This window comes from Gigantopelta aegis, chromosome 6, assembly GCF_016097555.1.
Source record: "Gigantopelta aegis isolate Gae_Host chromosome 6, Gae_host_genome, whole genome shotgun sequence".
Classification (NCBI taxonomy): domain Eukaryota; kingdom Metazoa; phylum Mollusca; class Gastropoda; order Neomphalida; family Peltospiridae; genus Gigantopelta; species Gigantopelta aegis.
In genome coordinates, this window is record NC_054704.1 from 47,828,664 (window position 1) to 47,847,603 (window position 18,940).

Sequence of the window (18,940 nt, forward strand, 5' to 3'; positions counted from 1 at the left end):
CTTAGAATCAATGGCGTCTTGGAGATTAAAGTGTACGCTTCTTTTGAGGATTTGATTTCATTTGAGGAATTCTTCACGACAAACGGTTTATGGGCTGCTTTTGTGAAGGTTCCAGCTTTGGTGAATGTCATCATGGATGATGGATAATTATTGAACATTTTAGCATTAGGTTATGAAACAAGTAAAATGATCATGTGAAAAGAAAGCGAAACGCTAAAGTTTTATTTAAAATTTATTTATTTATTTATTATTCTTACATAGTATAAGCTTGAGGTGACTAAAATATAACGATTTAACTATTTATCATTATACGGTACACACATAAACAATACCAAAAAAAATTATCAATATTTTGTTCTACTATTTTAGAATTTTAGAAAACTATTTCTTTTTTTTCATTAAAGCATTAAAGGCAAAATTTTAAATGTCAGTTCAGTTTTTAAAACAGTCTATATTTCTATGTATCTTAATTGATCAGTGTGTTAGTGTCTTTATGAAATACATTTCAACTGTTAACGTACATGAAGGCACCACGTGTCTGGAAGGAGAACGTGTGTTCTTTATTCCTTCAGAATCCTCGGCTCTTAGAATTAACATAGCACACAGTTCAAAGACGTGTTCACAAATTACATTTCCACTCGAGTTCACTAGGATATCAAAGTATTATCACAAAAATGCGAGAAAATAGCTTCAAATTAGTAAAAGCTCTGAAACACTCTTTATTGAAACATCAAACTTCGGTTAATGTGTTTTTTTTCTTTGGGATAACACACACTAGATTCTAACAAGAGTGGATAAGATAAACGTGTGAAAATACATTTGTGCGTGAAGATGATAAACGTTGTAACAGCGTTTGTGATAACCGGGTTTTTTCTCTCTTTTTTGTGTGTTTTCTTCATATATATGTCTGTAAGTACAGCGTTTGTGAAATTGTAAACGAAATTTAAAAAAAAAAAAGGTAAACAAAATCAAATCAATTTAAATAAAATTAAACTAAATTACCCCCCACCCCCCGAATATAATACAGAACTATTTTGAAAAAGGAAATATGATATCATTATATAGTATTGTATACAATGTGCTGTTTTACTACACACGTTTATAAGCGTTAAATCTGAATGAGAAAAAACCTTATTCCGTGATCAAAATCGTATCTCTGCAAAAGGCAGAATCGAAAAGATGTTTTAGGCTAAGTCGTGATTGCTTCCATGATCCACTATCGGGTGTTTTTACTTAGGATGGCCGCCATTCCCCTAGGATATACGTAACAGGATCTTTCATCCCTCATGCACCGCCTTTAGAAGGACTGTCACTCCCAAAACTAGCTTAGAAAGGTCACGAACCTGTAATTTTATTTTACAATACAGTTAAAACAAAACATTTATCTTACTTTTACTGACACAAAAGCTGTACATTTCACAAAACAAAAGCACATAAGAAAAATCTCTATTTATAAATACAAAACAATGTGCCCAGTTTATCGAGTCGACCTCTCTGACACTATATGCCTAGCCGACGTTCCTTGATTTAAGGCCGCAGCTGACAAATGATAAATGATTTGAAACTAACATATTGTTGCTGATTATCTGTCTTGTATTAGTCGCTTCTGCGGTGTTTGTTGCTAGCTGAAATCGATGGTCGACAACAGCTGTGAATTACAATCAAGTCTGTACGGCTATTTATGGTTACTTAAAATAACCTGCAAACTAAAATAATTGCTTACAGATGCCCCGTAAAATGGAATTAATTAGCAACAGTCTGAATAATAAGAATGTTTTGTGAATAATAATGGAATATTTTGTGGTTGTTCTCAAATTGTGATTTAGTTAAAACATTTTTAAATTTAAAAAAATAAATTATCATTCCAAAATGAATCCTTAGTGATAAATAAATAAATAAATAAATAAATAAAGCTCGTTTAAAACCGATATATTTTGTACCTAATTTAATTTTATTTTATTTTATAATCACAGGGGGTATTATTTTAAATTAAATGAAATATTAATCAGTCCCGTAGGAACGACATCTTGAGTTGGGGAGGGGGTACAATCTGTACTGGAGAGGGAGCATAGGCTCTAATGGGGGAGGGGAGGCACAAGCCAGATTTTTTGTATTTAGAGTAAGAAAAAAAAAACCCGCACATTTTCGGGCTTTTCAATCATTTGTATTCCGTTACAATTCGGTTTTATTTCGTTAAAAATACCCACCACTGTTCGGTTTATTCCGTTGCCATTCGGTATGTTTCGTCAAAATGTGCTAAATAGTGAAACCGTTTGTATTTCAGATGAAAAGAATAAATATCCTAATAAAACTGTTCTTAAACTTCGGCCGCATATTTTCTGATTTCATTTTGTCTGCTTTTATTATCATGTTATGTTAACTTTTTTTGCATCTAACCTTTTCTTGCATGCAGCTTGCGTCCTACCATTTGCAGATTTCAAGAGAAAACTGTTGACGTCTCGTCATTAAACAAATATTACAAGAAGGCCATATTCTTCTGGAGATTACTTTCCCGGGGACTGTTATCCCGAAAACTAATAAATATCATTTAAATATGCCCTAGGATATAGCGAGAGAGTATTAAGCGTAGAATCGCATCCCGTATGCAAATTGAAAGACGAGGTGAATTAAGACAGTAGTAGTAGAACACACGACAGAAAAACCTTGCGAAATTCAAGTCAAAATTCTAGAGACGGACGATATGGCTAAAAACGACTCCCAGGATCACGTGGCACATCACGTGACGTAATTACCAGCGTCGACACCCGCAGTTGAGAAGGAATTGTGCCCGATATTTCCTCTGGCAAGCAGTACCTTAATTTTCACCACGGCGAAGATGGCTGGATTAATCAGCTGTCTCGCGACATGAAATTTCAAATCAATCCCTCATCCCCGCCTTGAGGAAAATGAAAGAGAATGAAAAAAGAGAGACACAGAGAGAGAGAGAGAGAGAGAGAGAGAGAGAGAGAGAGAGAGAGAGAGAGAGAGAGAGAACCCGTATGTTCCTGTTTCGACTTTTTTGTGTTGTCTAATTTGCCCGAGGTTAAAGCTAAATTATCTTCATAGTTAAAATCTGAACATTTTGTGAACTTTATTTCATTTTGTTGCAATGTTTTTTTTTTGTTAGTTTATTAAAAGTAACACTATTGCTGCAGAGTGCTCAACCCCGTTTGACCCGTAGAAGATGGGCGGAGGGGGAGGGGGGGGGGGGGAGGTCCTCACATAAATCTGTTACTTTCTGGCGAGTTTCTGTAGGGTCCTGGCGCGGTTTCTCTCTACTAGTTTGATTCCACGTCTTTGTTTCCTCCAAAACATGTGGCGCTTATGGTTTCAGTTTTGCTATCTTTTGTTGAAGGTCATCAGTTGGTCTTATGCATGTATTCCATTTATGTCCTTTTGTACTAGTCTTTCCTTAGAGCATCAAGGTAGTGTTTAAATTCATAGCTTTCAGATAGACGAGTTTTTTCCATCTTATAATTAATTAGTCATTTTACATTTGCTTCTGAATACATTTAATTCGGATATCATAACTAAGTGTAGAAAAAGTGTGACTATTTATGAATAAAACTGAGAGCACTCTAAGAAGCAGTTATGGAGCACAATACCTTCATTTACAATCTTGCTAATTTCGATGTATTTTATGAATTTAGTCCGAGTTATCTTGTTCTGTCTCCATTGTTGTGCATCTAAATATTACTTTTTGCTAATGAAAACCAGCAGCCCGTGATCCATGAATCACAGCTTCTACTTGTCTATCAAATGTAATTCCTCCACCCAGCCTTCTTCGTCTCTCTCTCTCTCTCTCTCTCTCTCTCTCTCTCTCTCTCTCTCTGAATATATACCTCTGCCTGCCTGACTGTCTGTCTGTTCGTCTGTCTGTCCGTCTCTCTCTATGTCTGAATATATATCTCTGCCTGACTGTCCGTCTGTCTGTCTGTCCGTTTGTTTGTCTCTCTTTCTCTATATCTGAATATATATCTCTGCCTGTCTGTCTGTCTGTCTCTGTCTGAATATATATGTCCGCGTGACTGTCTTTCTCTGTCTGTCTGTGTCTGTCTGTCTCTGTCTGAATATATATGTCCGCGTGACTGTCTTTCTCTGTCTGTCTGTGTCTGTCTGTCTGTCTGTCTGTCTGTCTGTCCGTCTCTCCCTCTCTCCCTCTCTCCCTCTCTCTCTCTCTCTCTCTCTCTCCCTTTCTCTCTCTACTCTCTCCACTAACCACTAAGGTTTCCGGCATTTACAACCACCAAACCACAAATGCATGTCTTGGTAATACAAAAACCCAGCCACATAGTTACATGTAGATTTGCCCCAATCTGGCCAGCGGACATCGCAGGCGGCAGAAACCGACTAACGAAGACGATCAATGGAAAGTACATTACCGTTCACTAGACCTGACCCACAAGGCTTGATGAGTCCGCTAACAGAGATGTGCTTATAAATATTAGACTGGAGGTTGCAGATCGGCTGACCTCCCTTCTTCGTCCATTTCCGTCATTTCCGCGACAAGACAAACTAGTGGTTGTTTGGGGAGTATAATAATGCTGCCAACAATGCTGGTTAACTTAAAGCAACTGGAAACAGTTACATCAATAACTGTGCACATCGCGTGTAGAGAAAGAAAATCTTATTAATAATGTTGGAAGATCTGAGATGGTATTTTCGTAAAGAAATGACGTGTGGCTCCAAGAATATTAAGTTAAATGTCATCCACATTTTGTGCCTTACTTAAACAATTATCCTACATGTCTGACACACTTTAAATGTTTATATAATATATAAAATGGGCATATAGCGATATATATTTGAATAAAAAAGTAAACAAAAGACTAAAAACACTGAATTTAAAAAAAAAATGTAATATATATAAGTAGGCCTAAAAATTGCGTTTCCGGGAGGGTGCTGAAATTTTTTTAGCTAGGGTCGGTCGGCTTTTAATTTATTTTTACATTTTTACTCTTTTTTTTACTTACATATTAATTTTTAAAATAAAAATAAAATAATACATTGAAAAATACAAAATCCCTTTATTCTTGGCAGATTCAGTTTCCCGGAAGCACACAATTTGTAGGCTTTTTTTACGCCTATGTGTCTCAATTCTAAAGAATTTATTCTTATTTTCGCACGAGTCATAATATGTTTCACACAGGATTTTCGTTTTCTGTTTAAAAATTCCATTCACAACAACCCTACATTCACACCACGCCATCGCCGTATCCTATTACACTGTCTGATTCCATCTCCTCGCTCTTGTGTTCCACGCGCCGCCACGCATCATGATGCGACAAACACAACTGCCCCGACGTGCTGGGGGGGGGGGGGGGGGGGGGGCAAAATTCCTCATTTGCAGCGCACCGCTAACCACTGTGATCACACGACCAACAGGCCGGCCAGTTCACGCGGTGCGCCGATGATGGACGGACGGACGGACGGACGGAGGTGCCAAGGCGTGATCTATTGGCCGCGAATGGTGCCATCATTAACTCTTCGAGTTAAAACGTTGTCCAAACAAGCCACCTCGGCACAAAATGCGACTGGACGCCACGGTCAAAATGGCAGGAATGTTGCGGAGATGAAGGGACAGATATTATATTCTTGCAATATGCGTTGCTCCGGAGTCAGTTATTCGGCGTGTGTTTCGTAATTCAAGCGCTAAAGAAGCGCAGACCGTGTCGTGTATAGGTATAATTCCCTGGTCTGCAATATCACAAGGATTTGCTGATGAATTATTGACGGACTTGAGATGAATACGGTAACAATAGCGCGTATAATGATTTCTCGCTATTGAAGATCCCCAGAGGATCAAATTGGAAAGAAAAAGCAAAGGGGAAAAAGAATTACCCACGCAACAACATGCTGGTATTGTAAACAGACTAGTTTTCTATAGCACTATATGAAACTTATTATACTTTGTTTTACACCCATGTCGATTGAGACGATAAGACGTGATGTTGTATTATAACCATGTGAATATGCATAACATAGTAGTTTTGGAATATTTTGCCTTTTTGGGGTCAAAGATGAAGACTGTTATACAGGGATAGATACTCTCTTCAATATGGAAAACGTCTTTTGGGGATATAATCTTAGGCATAATTCAGCTCACGATGTACAGAGAGTAGTTTGTTAATATTCAATTTAGATTGGATTACTTGTAATAGGAGACGAGATTCATAGAGATAAAAGTGTGTGGGTTTCAAAATTGTGTAGAGAATGAAGCAAACTCTCTCCCCACGTCTCTGTCTGTCTGTCTGTGTGTGTGTGTGTGTGTGTGTGTGTGTGTGTCTGTCTCTCTCTCTCTCTCTCTCTCTCTCTCTTGTATCTCTCTCTTTGTATCTCTCTCTCTCTATCTGTATATGTCTCTCTTTCTCTCTCTCTCTTTGTATGTATCTCCCTCTCTTTGTCTCTCTCTCTTTGTATGTCTCTCTCTCTCTCTCTCTCTCTCTCTCTCTCTCTCTCTCTCTCTCTCTCTCTCTCTCTCTCTCGCTCCGCATGAATATCAACATTTCCATTAACAACACACTGTGCATACCACTAAAGTATTTAATTACAATAATTAAATTTCAGGTTTCTTTTTAATCTACATTCATTTTACAGCATCAAATTGGAGGATAATCTATAATGAAATTCAGCTGAACAAAACTACATTAGTGTAGGACACAAAGAGATGCAATTTACGTTAGGTAATATCTGCGATATTTTATACATTGAAAATAATAACTGCAATGTTTTAAACATTAAGGGGGATCAGAGAGTAATTCTAAAAGTCTGGTTTAACCAAGCCGGTGGAAATATTAGCATGATGAATGACCAAGAGGTTTCCACTTTGACAAATGCGTTTCGTGATGACGAAATCTTACACTGATGAAGTCTGAAATTTGATCCAGTTTGTTTCAACCAGCACCAGCGTGAAACACGCACACGCACGCACGTTAGCACGCATGCACAGACACAGACAAATGGGCGTATACAACCAGACTGATATTTCAGATACAAGCACTTACAACGACAGGCAAAAATGAAATGAATACACAGACATAGACAGAATCTGATACAGACCGACACGCACGCACGTAAACATGCATGCATTGTGGGTTTCAAATTTGTGGGCGGTGATATACTATAAGTATACATGTGAAAACTGGCTTACTTTAATATCAGGTTTCGTATTAGTAGCCTTCTAGTATAGTACAAAACAACAGTCAGTAGCGGATCCAGAAAATCCATTTAGGGGACCCCAGTGACACGAGGTGGAATGCCAATAGAACTTTGGGGGAGGTTTGGAGGGGATCGTAAAAACAAAATGAAATTTAATATATAATAAAATTATAACTATCGCATAATTTAGGGGGGGGCGGAACCCTGGGGCCCCGCCCTAGATCCGCCTCTGATAGTGATGAGATCGATTTTCAAATAAAGCAAATGGTCTGATATGAATATGAATATGAACGTTTACCAGTCGCTAAAACGTATGTATATCCCAATATTTAACAACACTTTAATATGGAAATATTCTATAAAACACTGTTTATTTAATAATTTAGTTCTTTCTTCTTCGAACGCTCAAGGCAGTAGCATATATTTTTAATCTATTTTCCTTTCCATATCACTTTCGTGCTTGTATCCAATTACGATGCAAGCTGTGTTGGGCACACATCTGAGACGATGTACGTCCAGGGTAAGGGTTAATGGGTATGGAAACACTTTTTTCTTTTTACATGCCTATACCCAAAAGAGGTTCAGGCACGGGCATCCTGGACTTAACCTCTGACATCGCCAGTGACCAATTTCTGGACAGGAAGGAATCGAGGTTAATGGTTAGTTGCTAGAGGTTATGGAGCTTTACACCTCGTTGGGCCGTTCTTCGTGGGAGCCAGTACAGGGATGCGAACCCACTACCTACCAGTCTTAAAAAAGGCCGACTGTTTTAACATCTACGTCAACAAAGTGTAGTTTATAAACAAAATCCCTAAATTCATTGCCTTATGGGCAAATTTCCCAATTTTTACGTGTTATTTTTCATACACGTGGAGCAACACAGCAGCAAATGACGTCCATCGAACTGTAACTTTCTTGTTCGATTCGTTCCCGGGCGCTGGCGGTGTAGTTCCAGCGCTAAACAGAGGCATTGTTATTAATAATAAAACAGCACGTCTGGATCTTTCCTTCAATAAATGATTACCGCATGCAGTGATGGTAAATTGCATACCGCCCGTATATGCTTGGTGATAAGTGATTAAGTCTTTATAGTGATGGCATGTACTTTTGCCTAGGAACCATCGTACACGATTCAAAATTGATCGCATTTGTCTGAAACTCGCATTAGTTTTTGTACTCTCGTGATAAAAAGAAGAGAAAGAGCGAGAAGGAAGAAAAAAGGAGAGAAAAAATCTATCGCTGAGAAAAGGTTATGGCATAGAGCTGTGAAGATAAGGGATTTTAAAAAAAAATTCAAAAATATTCATGCCTCCATGAATTAAATGATGTGCCAGCATGATCTCGTCTTAACTGTATTACTATAATACAAAAGGCACTAGCTAAAGCTTCTGTAGGGGGCTAGTAACTTTCTCAAACATTTGTCGAACACTGTCTGAGGGATATGTTGTTTTTATGAGATTCCGAAGGGTATAATTTTGACTGTTTCAGAATTTGTTTTCTTCAACAAAAATAAAGATGTTTCGGATCGAAGGTAATGCATTATAACTTGTGCGTGATCGGTTAACGCGAATGACGCCTACATGGTATTTATTCGACAGCTACCACCACGCCGCTATACATAGCTGCTGTGAACGTGTGCACAGTGTGTTGTTTTTAAAATTAAAAAAAGCTTTTCACCTCATACATACAAAAATGCGGATATGGTGCATTAAACATTTAGATTCCAATGAAGAACATTCTTGAAATTTTATATCACATGATCACGCAATGCCAATTGATGGATATTGATTTCATCGGATCTGTTTTGCATGGTAGATGGTGTGGTGGGCATGTCAATGAATAAGTAAACATTTTAAATGTCAAATGCATTACACCAAGGAAAGACAAAATCTTGTTTTTCAACACCTCGGCTTTTTGTTCAATCACCGGCTGTTAAAGTTACTGTGTTGGGTGTCAAATAGTGTTGTGATGACCCTGACTTGGTCTGATAAAGTAAAAAAAGAAACCCGCTGCCACGATTAGCTTCAATGGATGTTCTATATTAAAGGGACATTCCCGAGTTTGTTGCATTGTAAGATGTTTCCGACTAATAAAATATTTCTACGATTAAATTTACATATTAAATTTATTTTCTTGTTTAGAATATCAGTGTCTGTATATTCAATTGTTTTATAGACAGAACAACATTCGTCAATGATCATGGTCTTTAGCATACCGAAATTGACCTCTGGTTATAAGTTAATTTTATAATAAAAGGATTAACTATGAAATATACGATTTAAAATTTGTTTACTGTATACTTCATATGACCATTAACGAAACAAAAGTTTAATTTTTACTTTTGCATAAATATGAGCTATCCGGTTTAGATATATTTTACTATATATTTTCTGTTTGCCAGTAACGAGTAAAATAAATATCTTTGCTAAACTTTCCAAGAGTCATTCGAAAGCAATGATGACATCGTCTTCTGTCCCGGAGCTCGGCCCCAGGACAGGCATGCTTGAAGCTCTAGTGGCAAATGAGCATGTAAATACTTTACCCGAACCCGATGACATCGTCATTAGAAAGTGTCATCATTCTTGGTAATTTTTAATGCATACAGTCATACATGCAGACAGGGAAAAATCAAGGGAATTAACTAATGATCACTGCCTAAGAAAAACAAACAATTTTAATGCAGAGGTTTTCAATAATGTTTTATAAAACTAAAATAGCCTTTATTGGAAAATGAAAACATGCGTAATGTCATCTCCTAATATTTGACTACAATTTAGTAAAACATTTTTTGTCTGGTTTTAACTTTACTTTATTTATTATGAAATTAACCTTTAAAAGGCAAAGTAGCCTCGTAAATCCATCGAGTTGCCAATGAACGATTCTAGAAACAGCGGGTGTCGCTGTAATATTTATTATTACCAGATTTATGGCAACTGCCGAAATAAAATACATCTTAAAATTACTCAAATTCGTGTATTCTTGGAAATTTCGGATCAATTTTAATTACTGACGCACAGAAATAGCCTAATTTCAGACATTTAGACTCGGCAGAGTAACAACAATGACAGGCAAAAAATAAATTTTACAAACTAAATATAATTATGGGAAACAGTTCAAAACACATTCACAAAATTACACGACAGCACTTCAAATCAAATTTTGCAATAATAAGGTTACGCAATTCCCTTTCGCGGACGTTAGTTTCAAATTCCTATTGTTTCAGCAAACAAGAATTTCTATGAACACGAACAGAAACAATGACGTTCAATAAGACCACAGACATAACAGAACAGAACAGTACAGATGGCGCTGCTTCGCAATCCCAGCACACGCTACGGTCCGTGATTTCTCTTTCTGTGGCCCCCAGGGACCTGGCGGTCATCTTCAAACTGGGCTTATTCATTACAAGAGATCACTTATCCGCTCGTCATTAGCAGTAAATATTTTATCAACAGTAAGCGGATACGGACATTATTACAACGGGAACGTTTCACACATGATCAGGAAAAGTATAGATAGCAGGCACAGCGGCAATTCGGAGATATCGTCTGCGAAACGCGTTACGACCTGAGAGTCGAAGCCGAGCAGACGTAAACAGAAAATGCCATTGTAATCAAAATGACTAGCAGACGATATTGTTACAGTTGTGGTGATAAATGACGAAGGGACGATCGAAATGTTTGGATTGTATAACAGTTCAAACGCCGTGGTACGTTTCACGCCAGATGATGTTCGCGGGGGTAATGCTTTTATTGCGTCGAGAATTAGCACGGATTGGCTGTTTACTTCATATGAATTTGACAGCAAACACTCGTCGGTAGCTCGAGTGTGTTTGATGATAATTAAATGGTCGTCAACATATCATAAAATGAACTGGTGGGTTTTCTATGACGTTTGCCGTATTATATAGTGATGTCCCGAATGTTATAAGCGATGTTTTTTTTGCCGTTTCGTTAGTTGTTTAACATATATCATAATTATAGTCGTGAACAATTATGGTATATTAATTGTTGTATTATACACATGGGTGACACAGCCACCGTGTACCTTCTGGAGGAGACGAGGAGGGAGCAGCTACCCACCTCACCCCCACTCTGAAAATCTCAAAGAAACCACCAGCAGCATATTTTCCCTGAAGAGTCTCAGACTCCAGCATTACATATCTAGATATCCAGTACCGTATATTATATAACATGATTATTCATCAGATGCAAGGTTTATAAACAACTGATTGATTAGGACTATTATATAAAATATGTTTCCTTCGAAATGTTTACATCTATTGGTGATATTTGTTCCAAATAGCGTAGACTGGTTTCAGGACTTCTAGAACTTTTATAAAATCCACTAGCCATGGGGTCAGTGATTTAAAAAAATTTACTAGCGACTATTAAAAATCCACTAGCCCTACTTTACTTTAAGTTAATACAATTTTACTAAATAATAATAATAATCAGATATGTCACCTAAAGATGGAGATAGACCTTAAGACCACTAACATTGGGGGTTGGGGCAGGATATTCATATTTACCAAATCCACTAGCCGTCGGGCATGGCGATAATAGTTATTTACTAGCCCAACATTGAATATCACTAGCCATGGGAGTGGGGCTACCATAATCTAGAAGCCCTGACTGGTTTATTGGCACTGCCATTTGTTAAGAATAAGGTTTGTGAGAAAGCATTGTTCGGCAATGGAAGGTGTCTGCTGCTGAAACGACCTACACTTGTAGGGTGGTTCACTGGAACTGCAGTGCAGAAAGAATAAGTTATTTTGGGAATGCTTTCACCAATTGATGTGTGTGAACGAACGAAACCATCTACCGAAATAACAGTTTCTTTGGCATTGATCATCTGTCGGGTGTGCGCGATTCCTGTATTCAGAAATGATCGATAGCACTTTATCATCAATATCCACTCGATAACAAGCACTGCCTACAAAATGTCTGGAGCTATTTGGAATTCAAGAAGGAGAAGAATACCGAGTTTTATTGCAGTCTGGTGGGTTCAGCTTCGCTTTAAGTAATCAAACGTACTGAGATACAATATATGAGTACACAACACAGTTCCTTGCGCCGCATGCTAGATGGTTCTGAAGCAGCGCCATACACCAGTATTGTTTATTATTTATCTGGTCATTCCAAAACGAAATTAATATGTAACAAAGAGTGGTTTCACATGAGTATTACATGTAAACCCTTTTATCTTTGTATGCAGTATATTTAATCCCACATAACATTTTTAAATGAATCAAAAGTGACATGAAAAGACTCCTCCCTAACAGACAGTTATTCCTTATTTATGGTCCAAAAAGAGGAAATGTTACTATTTGTAGTAAATAAAAATAATAAAATATGTTTTTCTTCATACAGAAGAAACGGCAGTCCCAACTATGCAATACACATGTTTTGTAAAAAAATATATGTGATATAGAAGATCAATAGTTCAGAATGCTAAATGAAAGCCACGACGATTTTAATAATAAATTGAGAAACCAGCCTACAAGATCATTAATGGCTGATCGTGATTCAGTGTTCAAGACATACCCTACTTTTTAAACACTAAGGCATATTTTTTTTACTATTATAGCTGTTTTTGATAACTGAAATCATACTGTAACTTTACTTTGATTTTATGGTTTAGATTATCAATTTCCGTACATTCGAAGTGTTTTTGGTCATCCTGGTGTTTTTAATATCACAAAATGCATTTCTCATATTTTTTAAAACGCACATGCGTCTGAGGAGTAACAGTTATGGAGTCGAGTTTTAATCTATTTTTGAAGGGTATTTCAACATTTCAAAGTCACAGACTCATGTTTCACTCAATTGTAAATTTATCCAAATGTGTTACCGTTTGTAGATTAACTAAACATAGTGTTAATTTTCACGCGTTGAAACTAGGGTCTGTCCCTTTAATAATAATTGTAATGGCATACCAAGACTATATATCATTTATCTGTATCAATAAACTTATTTTAGACTGAACAGTTGATTACTTGTATTCGGTAACTGTATTGCTATATGCTAAGGTTATGGTACATCTGGTGCTTATTTATACTGATAATCTATTCCAGACACAAACCTTGACTCGCTGCATAGCTATTGCTACATTTGGTGCCGCATTAATTAATATTAATAATCTATTATAGTCCAAACGTTTTGACTAACGTTGAGCTCGCCACGACTGCTAGTGCTATAGCCGTGGTCACAACATTCCACTGTCACCGCCAGGGACACGAGACGAGTCGAGTGGGGGGGGGGGGGTTAGAGCACTGTTTTCCGATCCATTAGGAAATATCCACCGAAAGGACAATCCTCTTTGTGCGGGAGGCCACGACCAACAAGAGAGTCTGAGACAGTATTGTCGGCTGTGTTTGCCCAGATATCAGATTCTGCCAGGACAACCGGAGAACATGCACTTGACCTCAAGAAAAAGCCAAACTTGCCCTTCTGAGTAAACAGATGACGTTATCTGCCCCCCGTATCGTGTTCTTGGAAGCACAATATCGTGTTTTTACATAGGCTCACAGACGATGTTCCTTATCGCTGGCCGTGCAGGGAGGGAGGGAAGAGAGTAGGTAAATCGACAGGATCCGGCATACGAGTAAATAAAATCCAATTCCATTGTGATGGGGTTTGTCCCGGGAGAGATTCCATTAGTCTATTAGCCGTTATTCCGAAAACGAGTTCGGCGCCTGCCACCACGTGTCAAGACGAAAAATCTTGTGGCAATTTGACAACGTGCGTGAAAAATAGCATTTCCATTATTTGTGACATGATTGGTAAAAATGCAAACACATTTCTGCAGCTTAGAATGATTATATTCACTTAATGTATGTGAAGTTGAGAACGGAGCTAAATCAATGACGAAGCACTGCCCTCTCCCCCTCCCAACTCTGGAGATAATGTAAGCCCCAATCCTCGTTGAAAATGGAATTAATATGTCACTGGCCCCTCAATATTATTAGATGCTAGAGAGAGAGAGAGAGAAAAAGAGATATAATGAAATCTGAAATCTATGTCAATCTCTGTGGACAACCGAGAAGTAATATTGAAAATAAAACAATTAACCACCCACTACCCAAAAAATAATACTAATAACCTTCTTTAAAAAGAAAGAAACCCCACAAAGAAACACACAACTTTCTAATGACTACTGCAATTTAATTACATGTAGATCATAATTCTTTTACATTAGTTACTGAGTAACGATTTTAAAATACAATTTATTGAAATGTATAACTATTCATAGTCAATATAATCTGTGTTTTGATGCCAATACGCTGTAAATACCTGTAGATACTATAAGTGGTTTATTATCAAAGTTTTTTTTTTTTTATTAAACGACATAGTAGTAATAGCCATCACGGTTACTGATAATAATAAAGAAATTTCTATACATTTCTCTTCAATTAGTGACCTAATAAACAAGTTAGATGGATATATTTAACCGTTTTTAAAATCAAGTTCTCTTTAGCCAAATAGCTTGTTAAAAGAATTTTAAATGCAATATCTAGTGAATATGAATAGGAAGCTGAAACAGTTATCGAATTCATAAACTTTGAAATTACATTTAACTCGCATACAAAAGACGTACGTAAGATACGTTTCAATACATTGGTTTTTGTTTCAAAAGTGACTGCTTACATCTATATCATTTATAATAGTTTTAAAAGTGTTATTGTTTTCTTTGTATTCGTTATTAAAATATGTACTAAGATGAGAGGTCTAAACCGTATGCAAGCGTGTACATGCATCATGTCTGTTTTCTATTTCATAGATAATCATAGGCTGTATATTATTGGTATTATTTGTATATAATTAGAAGTAGGGTGTCGAGTTCCATAATATTACATCACATGCACTGTTTAGAATCGATCACCGAGTAGCTTAGTAAAATGAACAAAATAGAGCAACTGTACTAATATGGCAACCGTATTATTTTGGCAGGTGTCGAAGCGTCTACACGGCGAATTTTCTTAGACCACTGGAGTGGTCATTTTATTGTTGGAATGTCGGACCTGAAATTCATCAGGTTAACAATACCTAAGAACAAACACAAATATTGTCGCAGGGACATGCCGTATTATTGTTACAGATTTACAACGGTTATCGGTGGTAGTTTTCCCCCGGGGGGTTTAAAATCATATACGTCTTGTTTGGGCAGGCTCGTTCAAATAGGATTAACAATTAAACCACGGTGCTGCCACGCTCCACCGACTTGCTCATTTGTAACCAAACATGTAGTAAGAGTTTTATGTTGTCAAGAACTGGAGAAAACAATATATTACAGTCTTATCTTCTTTAAAACAGAAATTGTCAAGTAATAAAAAAAAAAGATCTATAAACAGTGTTTTGACAAATGTTTGAGAAAATCACTAGCTGTCACAGAAGCTTTGGCTAGTCCTATATATTATAATAGGCGTAATACATTTATATTATATTTATATTTATACTAGCCCAAACAATAAATTCACTAGCCAAGACCGAGGGCTAGTGTGTTGTTTTTCGAACCCTGCTATAAAAGTGTTGCTATCATATCATATGGTGGCAAATGTAAAGTATCAGAGCCTAGTTATTAGTGTTTATTGGCTGTTGTATCTTTTACCGTTATATTCCACGTTATATAACTTCTTGATTAAATTATCCGTTTTGGCTAATGTAGTGTGTTTCTGACCCTGCCGTGTTTGTAATAGAAAACAAAAACCGGCAGGTACCTTGGCAACTACAGAGAGTGAATTTTAAAACGATAGCAGAACCATTACATTGTAATCTTATTGCGATTTGCATAATGACACCTCTGTATCCATTAATGAAACATTGAAGACAACAATTTCCATTGAAATGTTCGAACATCTAAAAAATTTAATACGGTTTATAAGTTTTTTGCCTCATAGCTTATAATTCAAAGATTGGTTAAATTGGAATGTCAATATTCGTTATGTTGTTTGTTCGTTTGTTTGTTATTGTTAACGTAACAATATTTATCAGCTAGGCCTACACCATAAATCCATCAGACTATTGATACTGCTGTACTGTTATTATCCAGAGTTTTTTTTTTTTTTTTTTTTTTTTTTTTAAATATGTTCAAATTCAAATGAGTATCATCGATCTTACAATAAAAAAAAAATATTCTCCAGAGACACTAATCAAAGATGATAGTAAAAAAAACCCGATGATAATAAAACACAAAGAAGAATTAATCTCCTAAGGCAAAATTAATGAGTTCACGGTAGCGAGATTTTCATTAGTGCTTGTTAATTAGTTGATGTGTTTTGCCTGTCCATAAGCGAGGCGGTCTAAACGAATTGCATGTCCATCGTAACGCGACATGGTTCCACGAACGCGACTCCATATTAAAACCATATCTAGTGATTCTTCTGTCACAGGGAAAATACATAAAGACATCAGTTCCTTATTCCGGTTGTTGATGGAAGCTGTATAAAGAATTAAAACTCTTATTCCAGTAGTTGATGGAAGTTACATAAAGACATCAATTTATTATTCCAGTAGTTGATGGAAAGAAAGAAAGAAAGAAGTGTTTTATTTAACGACGCACTCAACACATTTTATTTACGGTTATATGGCGTCAGACATATGGTTAAGGACCACACAGATTATTTTAGAGGAAACCCGCTGTCGCCACATAGGCTACTCTTTTACGACAGGCAGCAAGGGATCTTTTATTTGCGCTTCCCACAGGCAGGATAGCACAAACCATGGCCTTTGTTGAACCATTTATGGATCACTGGTCGGTGCAAGTGGTTTACACCTACCCATTGAGCCTTGCGAAGCACTCACTCAGGGTTTGGAGTCGGTATCTGGATTAAAAATCCCATGCCTCGACTGGGATCCGAACCCAGTACCTACCAGCCTGTAGACCGATGGCCTGCCACGACGCCACCGAGGCCGGTACAGTAGTTGATGGAAGCTACATAAAGACATCAATTCCTTATTCCAGTTGTTGATGAAAGCTACGTAAAGACATTAATTCCTTATTCCAGTAGTTGATGGAAGCTACGTAACGACATTAATTCCTTATTCCAGTAGTTGAGAAAGCTACATAAAGACATTAATTCCTTATTCCAGTAGTTGATGAAAGCTACATAAAGTCATTAATTCCGTATTCCAGTTGTTGAAGGAAACTACATAAAGATATCAATTCCCTATTCTCGCCGAGGTTAGGAGCTGTATAAAGACATCAATTCCATCCTGCCTCTGATGATGACATTGTCAAAGACACAGCAACTCCCTGACCCGAAATCCTAACAGCAAATAGCACTAAATGAAGATGTTTGCTTCAAAACACACGAGGAGCTGGTATGGCATCTGCGACACTTGCCGACAACAAATAGCGTTTCCTTGTAATGGCATTCATTAGAAGCACTGCTTCCGTATTTAGGTGTTTGATAATGATATTTACTCAATCCCGCTCGCTTTAATTAGCGGACGGCTCTAACAAGCAGCTGATGTTTCGACAAAGTCAGTAGGCATAGCTGTGGTGTGGTGTGTGGTTCTTAGGGTATATTAATGGGGAGGGGAAATTCACACACACACACACACACACACACATATAGTACATAAAACAAACAAAAATTGACTTACCGTTGGATGTCCAAAAACAGACGACCAAAAACGTCATAATCCTTAAAGTACGTTCCATGACAATCACTGTAGACTTGGATACGGTAAACATTTTTTTCTCCAGGGAAAACAAAAAAACAAACAAAACTAAACTAAAAAATTCTGTAGGCCTACTGTCCTTTTTTGTTTTAAAATAAAAAAAGGAGAAATATCAACGGTAAAACACAACCAGCATCTTCTTCATCGCTGATGTAGCTGTGACACAGAAGTGATAGATTTTCATAATCGCACTGCAGATGAGAAAGAACTAATCTCACTCAGACGGGGACCATCATAACACGCGTACGTCAAGCAGCAGCAGTATCAGTCGAACACAGAAATACTGCGGGTAATCTGTGTGCGCCTGCCAACACCGTCAGCTCGCAACTGAAGACAGCAAAGACCGGTCGATCACGGCCCAAGCTACTGCGAGCCTTCCCTACAATGCACAATGAGCAGTTCCGTGGCGTTGATTAGCGGACTAGGAAGAAAAATCGCTCTACACCGCGCGCGTGGTATAATGATCGACGTAGAAGGAATAATCCGCAGTAGCCATTGATACGCAAGTTTTTACTCCAGAGCAAGGGAGAAAACCGATTTTTTTGCCTTCTTCTTCTTCAGCCTTCTTCTTAGATCAAATCGTGTCGAGCAAGTGTTGTTGCTAGCTAGCTTTGGAACGTACGTGCCCAATGGGTCTTGGTGTCCGCTGAAAAATATTGAACGTGCGTGCGAATAAAATTGTCACCTTTGCACTGGTCGATTAAATGTGGAATTTAGTTTTTCTACAACGTACATAACACACATGCCGATCGGAGAGCACAAAGTTGTGAATGAGCCGTTTATTGAACGTATCACACCACTCAATGAGTATAGGGGAGAAAGTGAGTGTTAATGCTATGCAAGCGCCGTGTTTTGAAACGTGCGATTCGTTTTGGTCGTCACGCTACAACGAAACGATCGCATGGCCGATGATAAACATTGGGCGAAACGTGAGAACAAGGGGGCGTGGCTCCGCCGCTGATGACAGCCTTTCCATTACCGTTCTAGAAGGAAGGTAACTGGGACTGACAGGGATGGGTAATAAACTCCCTCTTCGTAATATTCCTTTTTTTCTCTCTCTCTCTCTCTCCAGTCGGCGATCATATGCTGTCAGGAAC

The 18,940-nt window shown here is 37.5% G+C and overlaps 1 protein-coding gene across 1 annotated transcript in view; it reads right to left on the reverse strand.

Annotated features, from left to right (window-relative positions):
* LOC121374190 overlaps positions 1–18,593 on the reverse strand; it is a 105,359-nt gene extending 86,766 nt beyond the window's left edge. The window contains exon 1 of the mRNA XM_041501171.1: positions 17,766–18,593. Coding sequence (XP_041357105.1) covers positions 17,766–17,856 — 91 coding nt within the window. The 5' untranslated portion in view covers positions 17,857–18,593. The remainder of the gene's footprint in view (positions 1–17,765) is intronic.
* Positions 18,594–18,940: the final 347 nt, after the last annotated feature.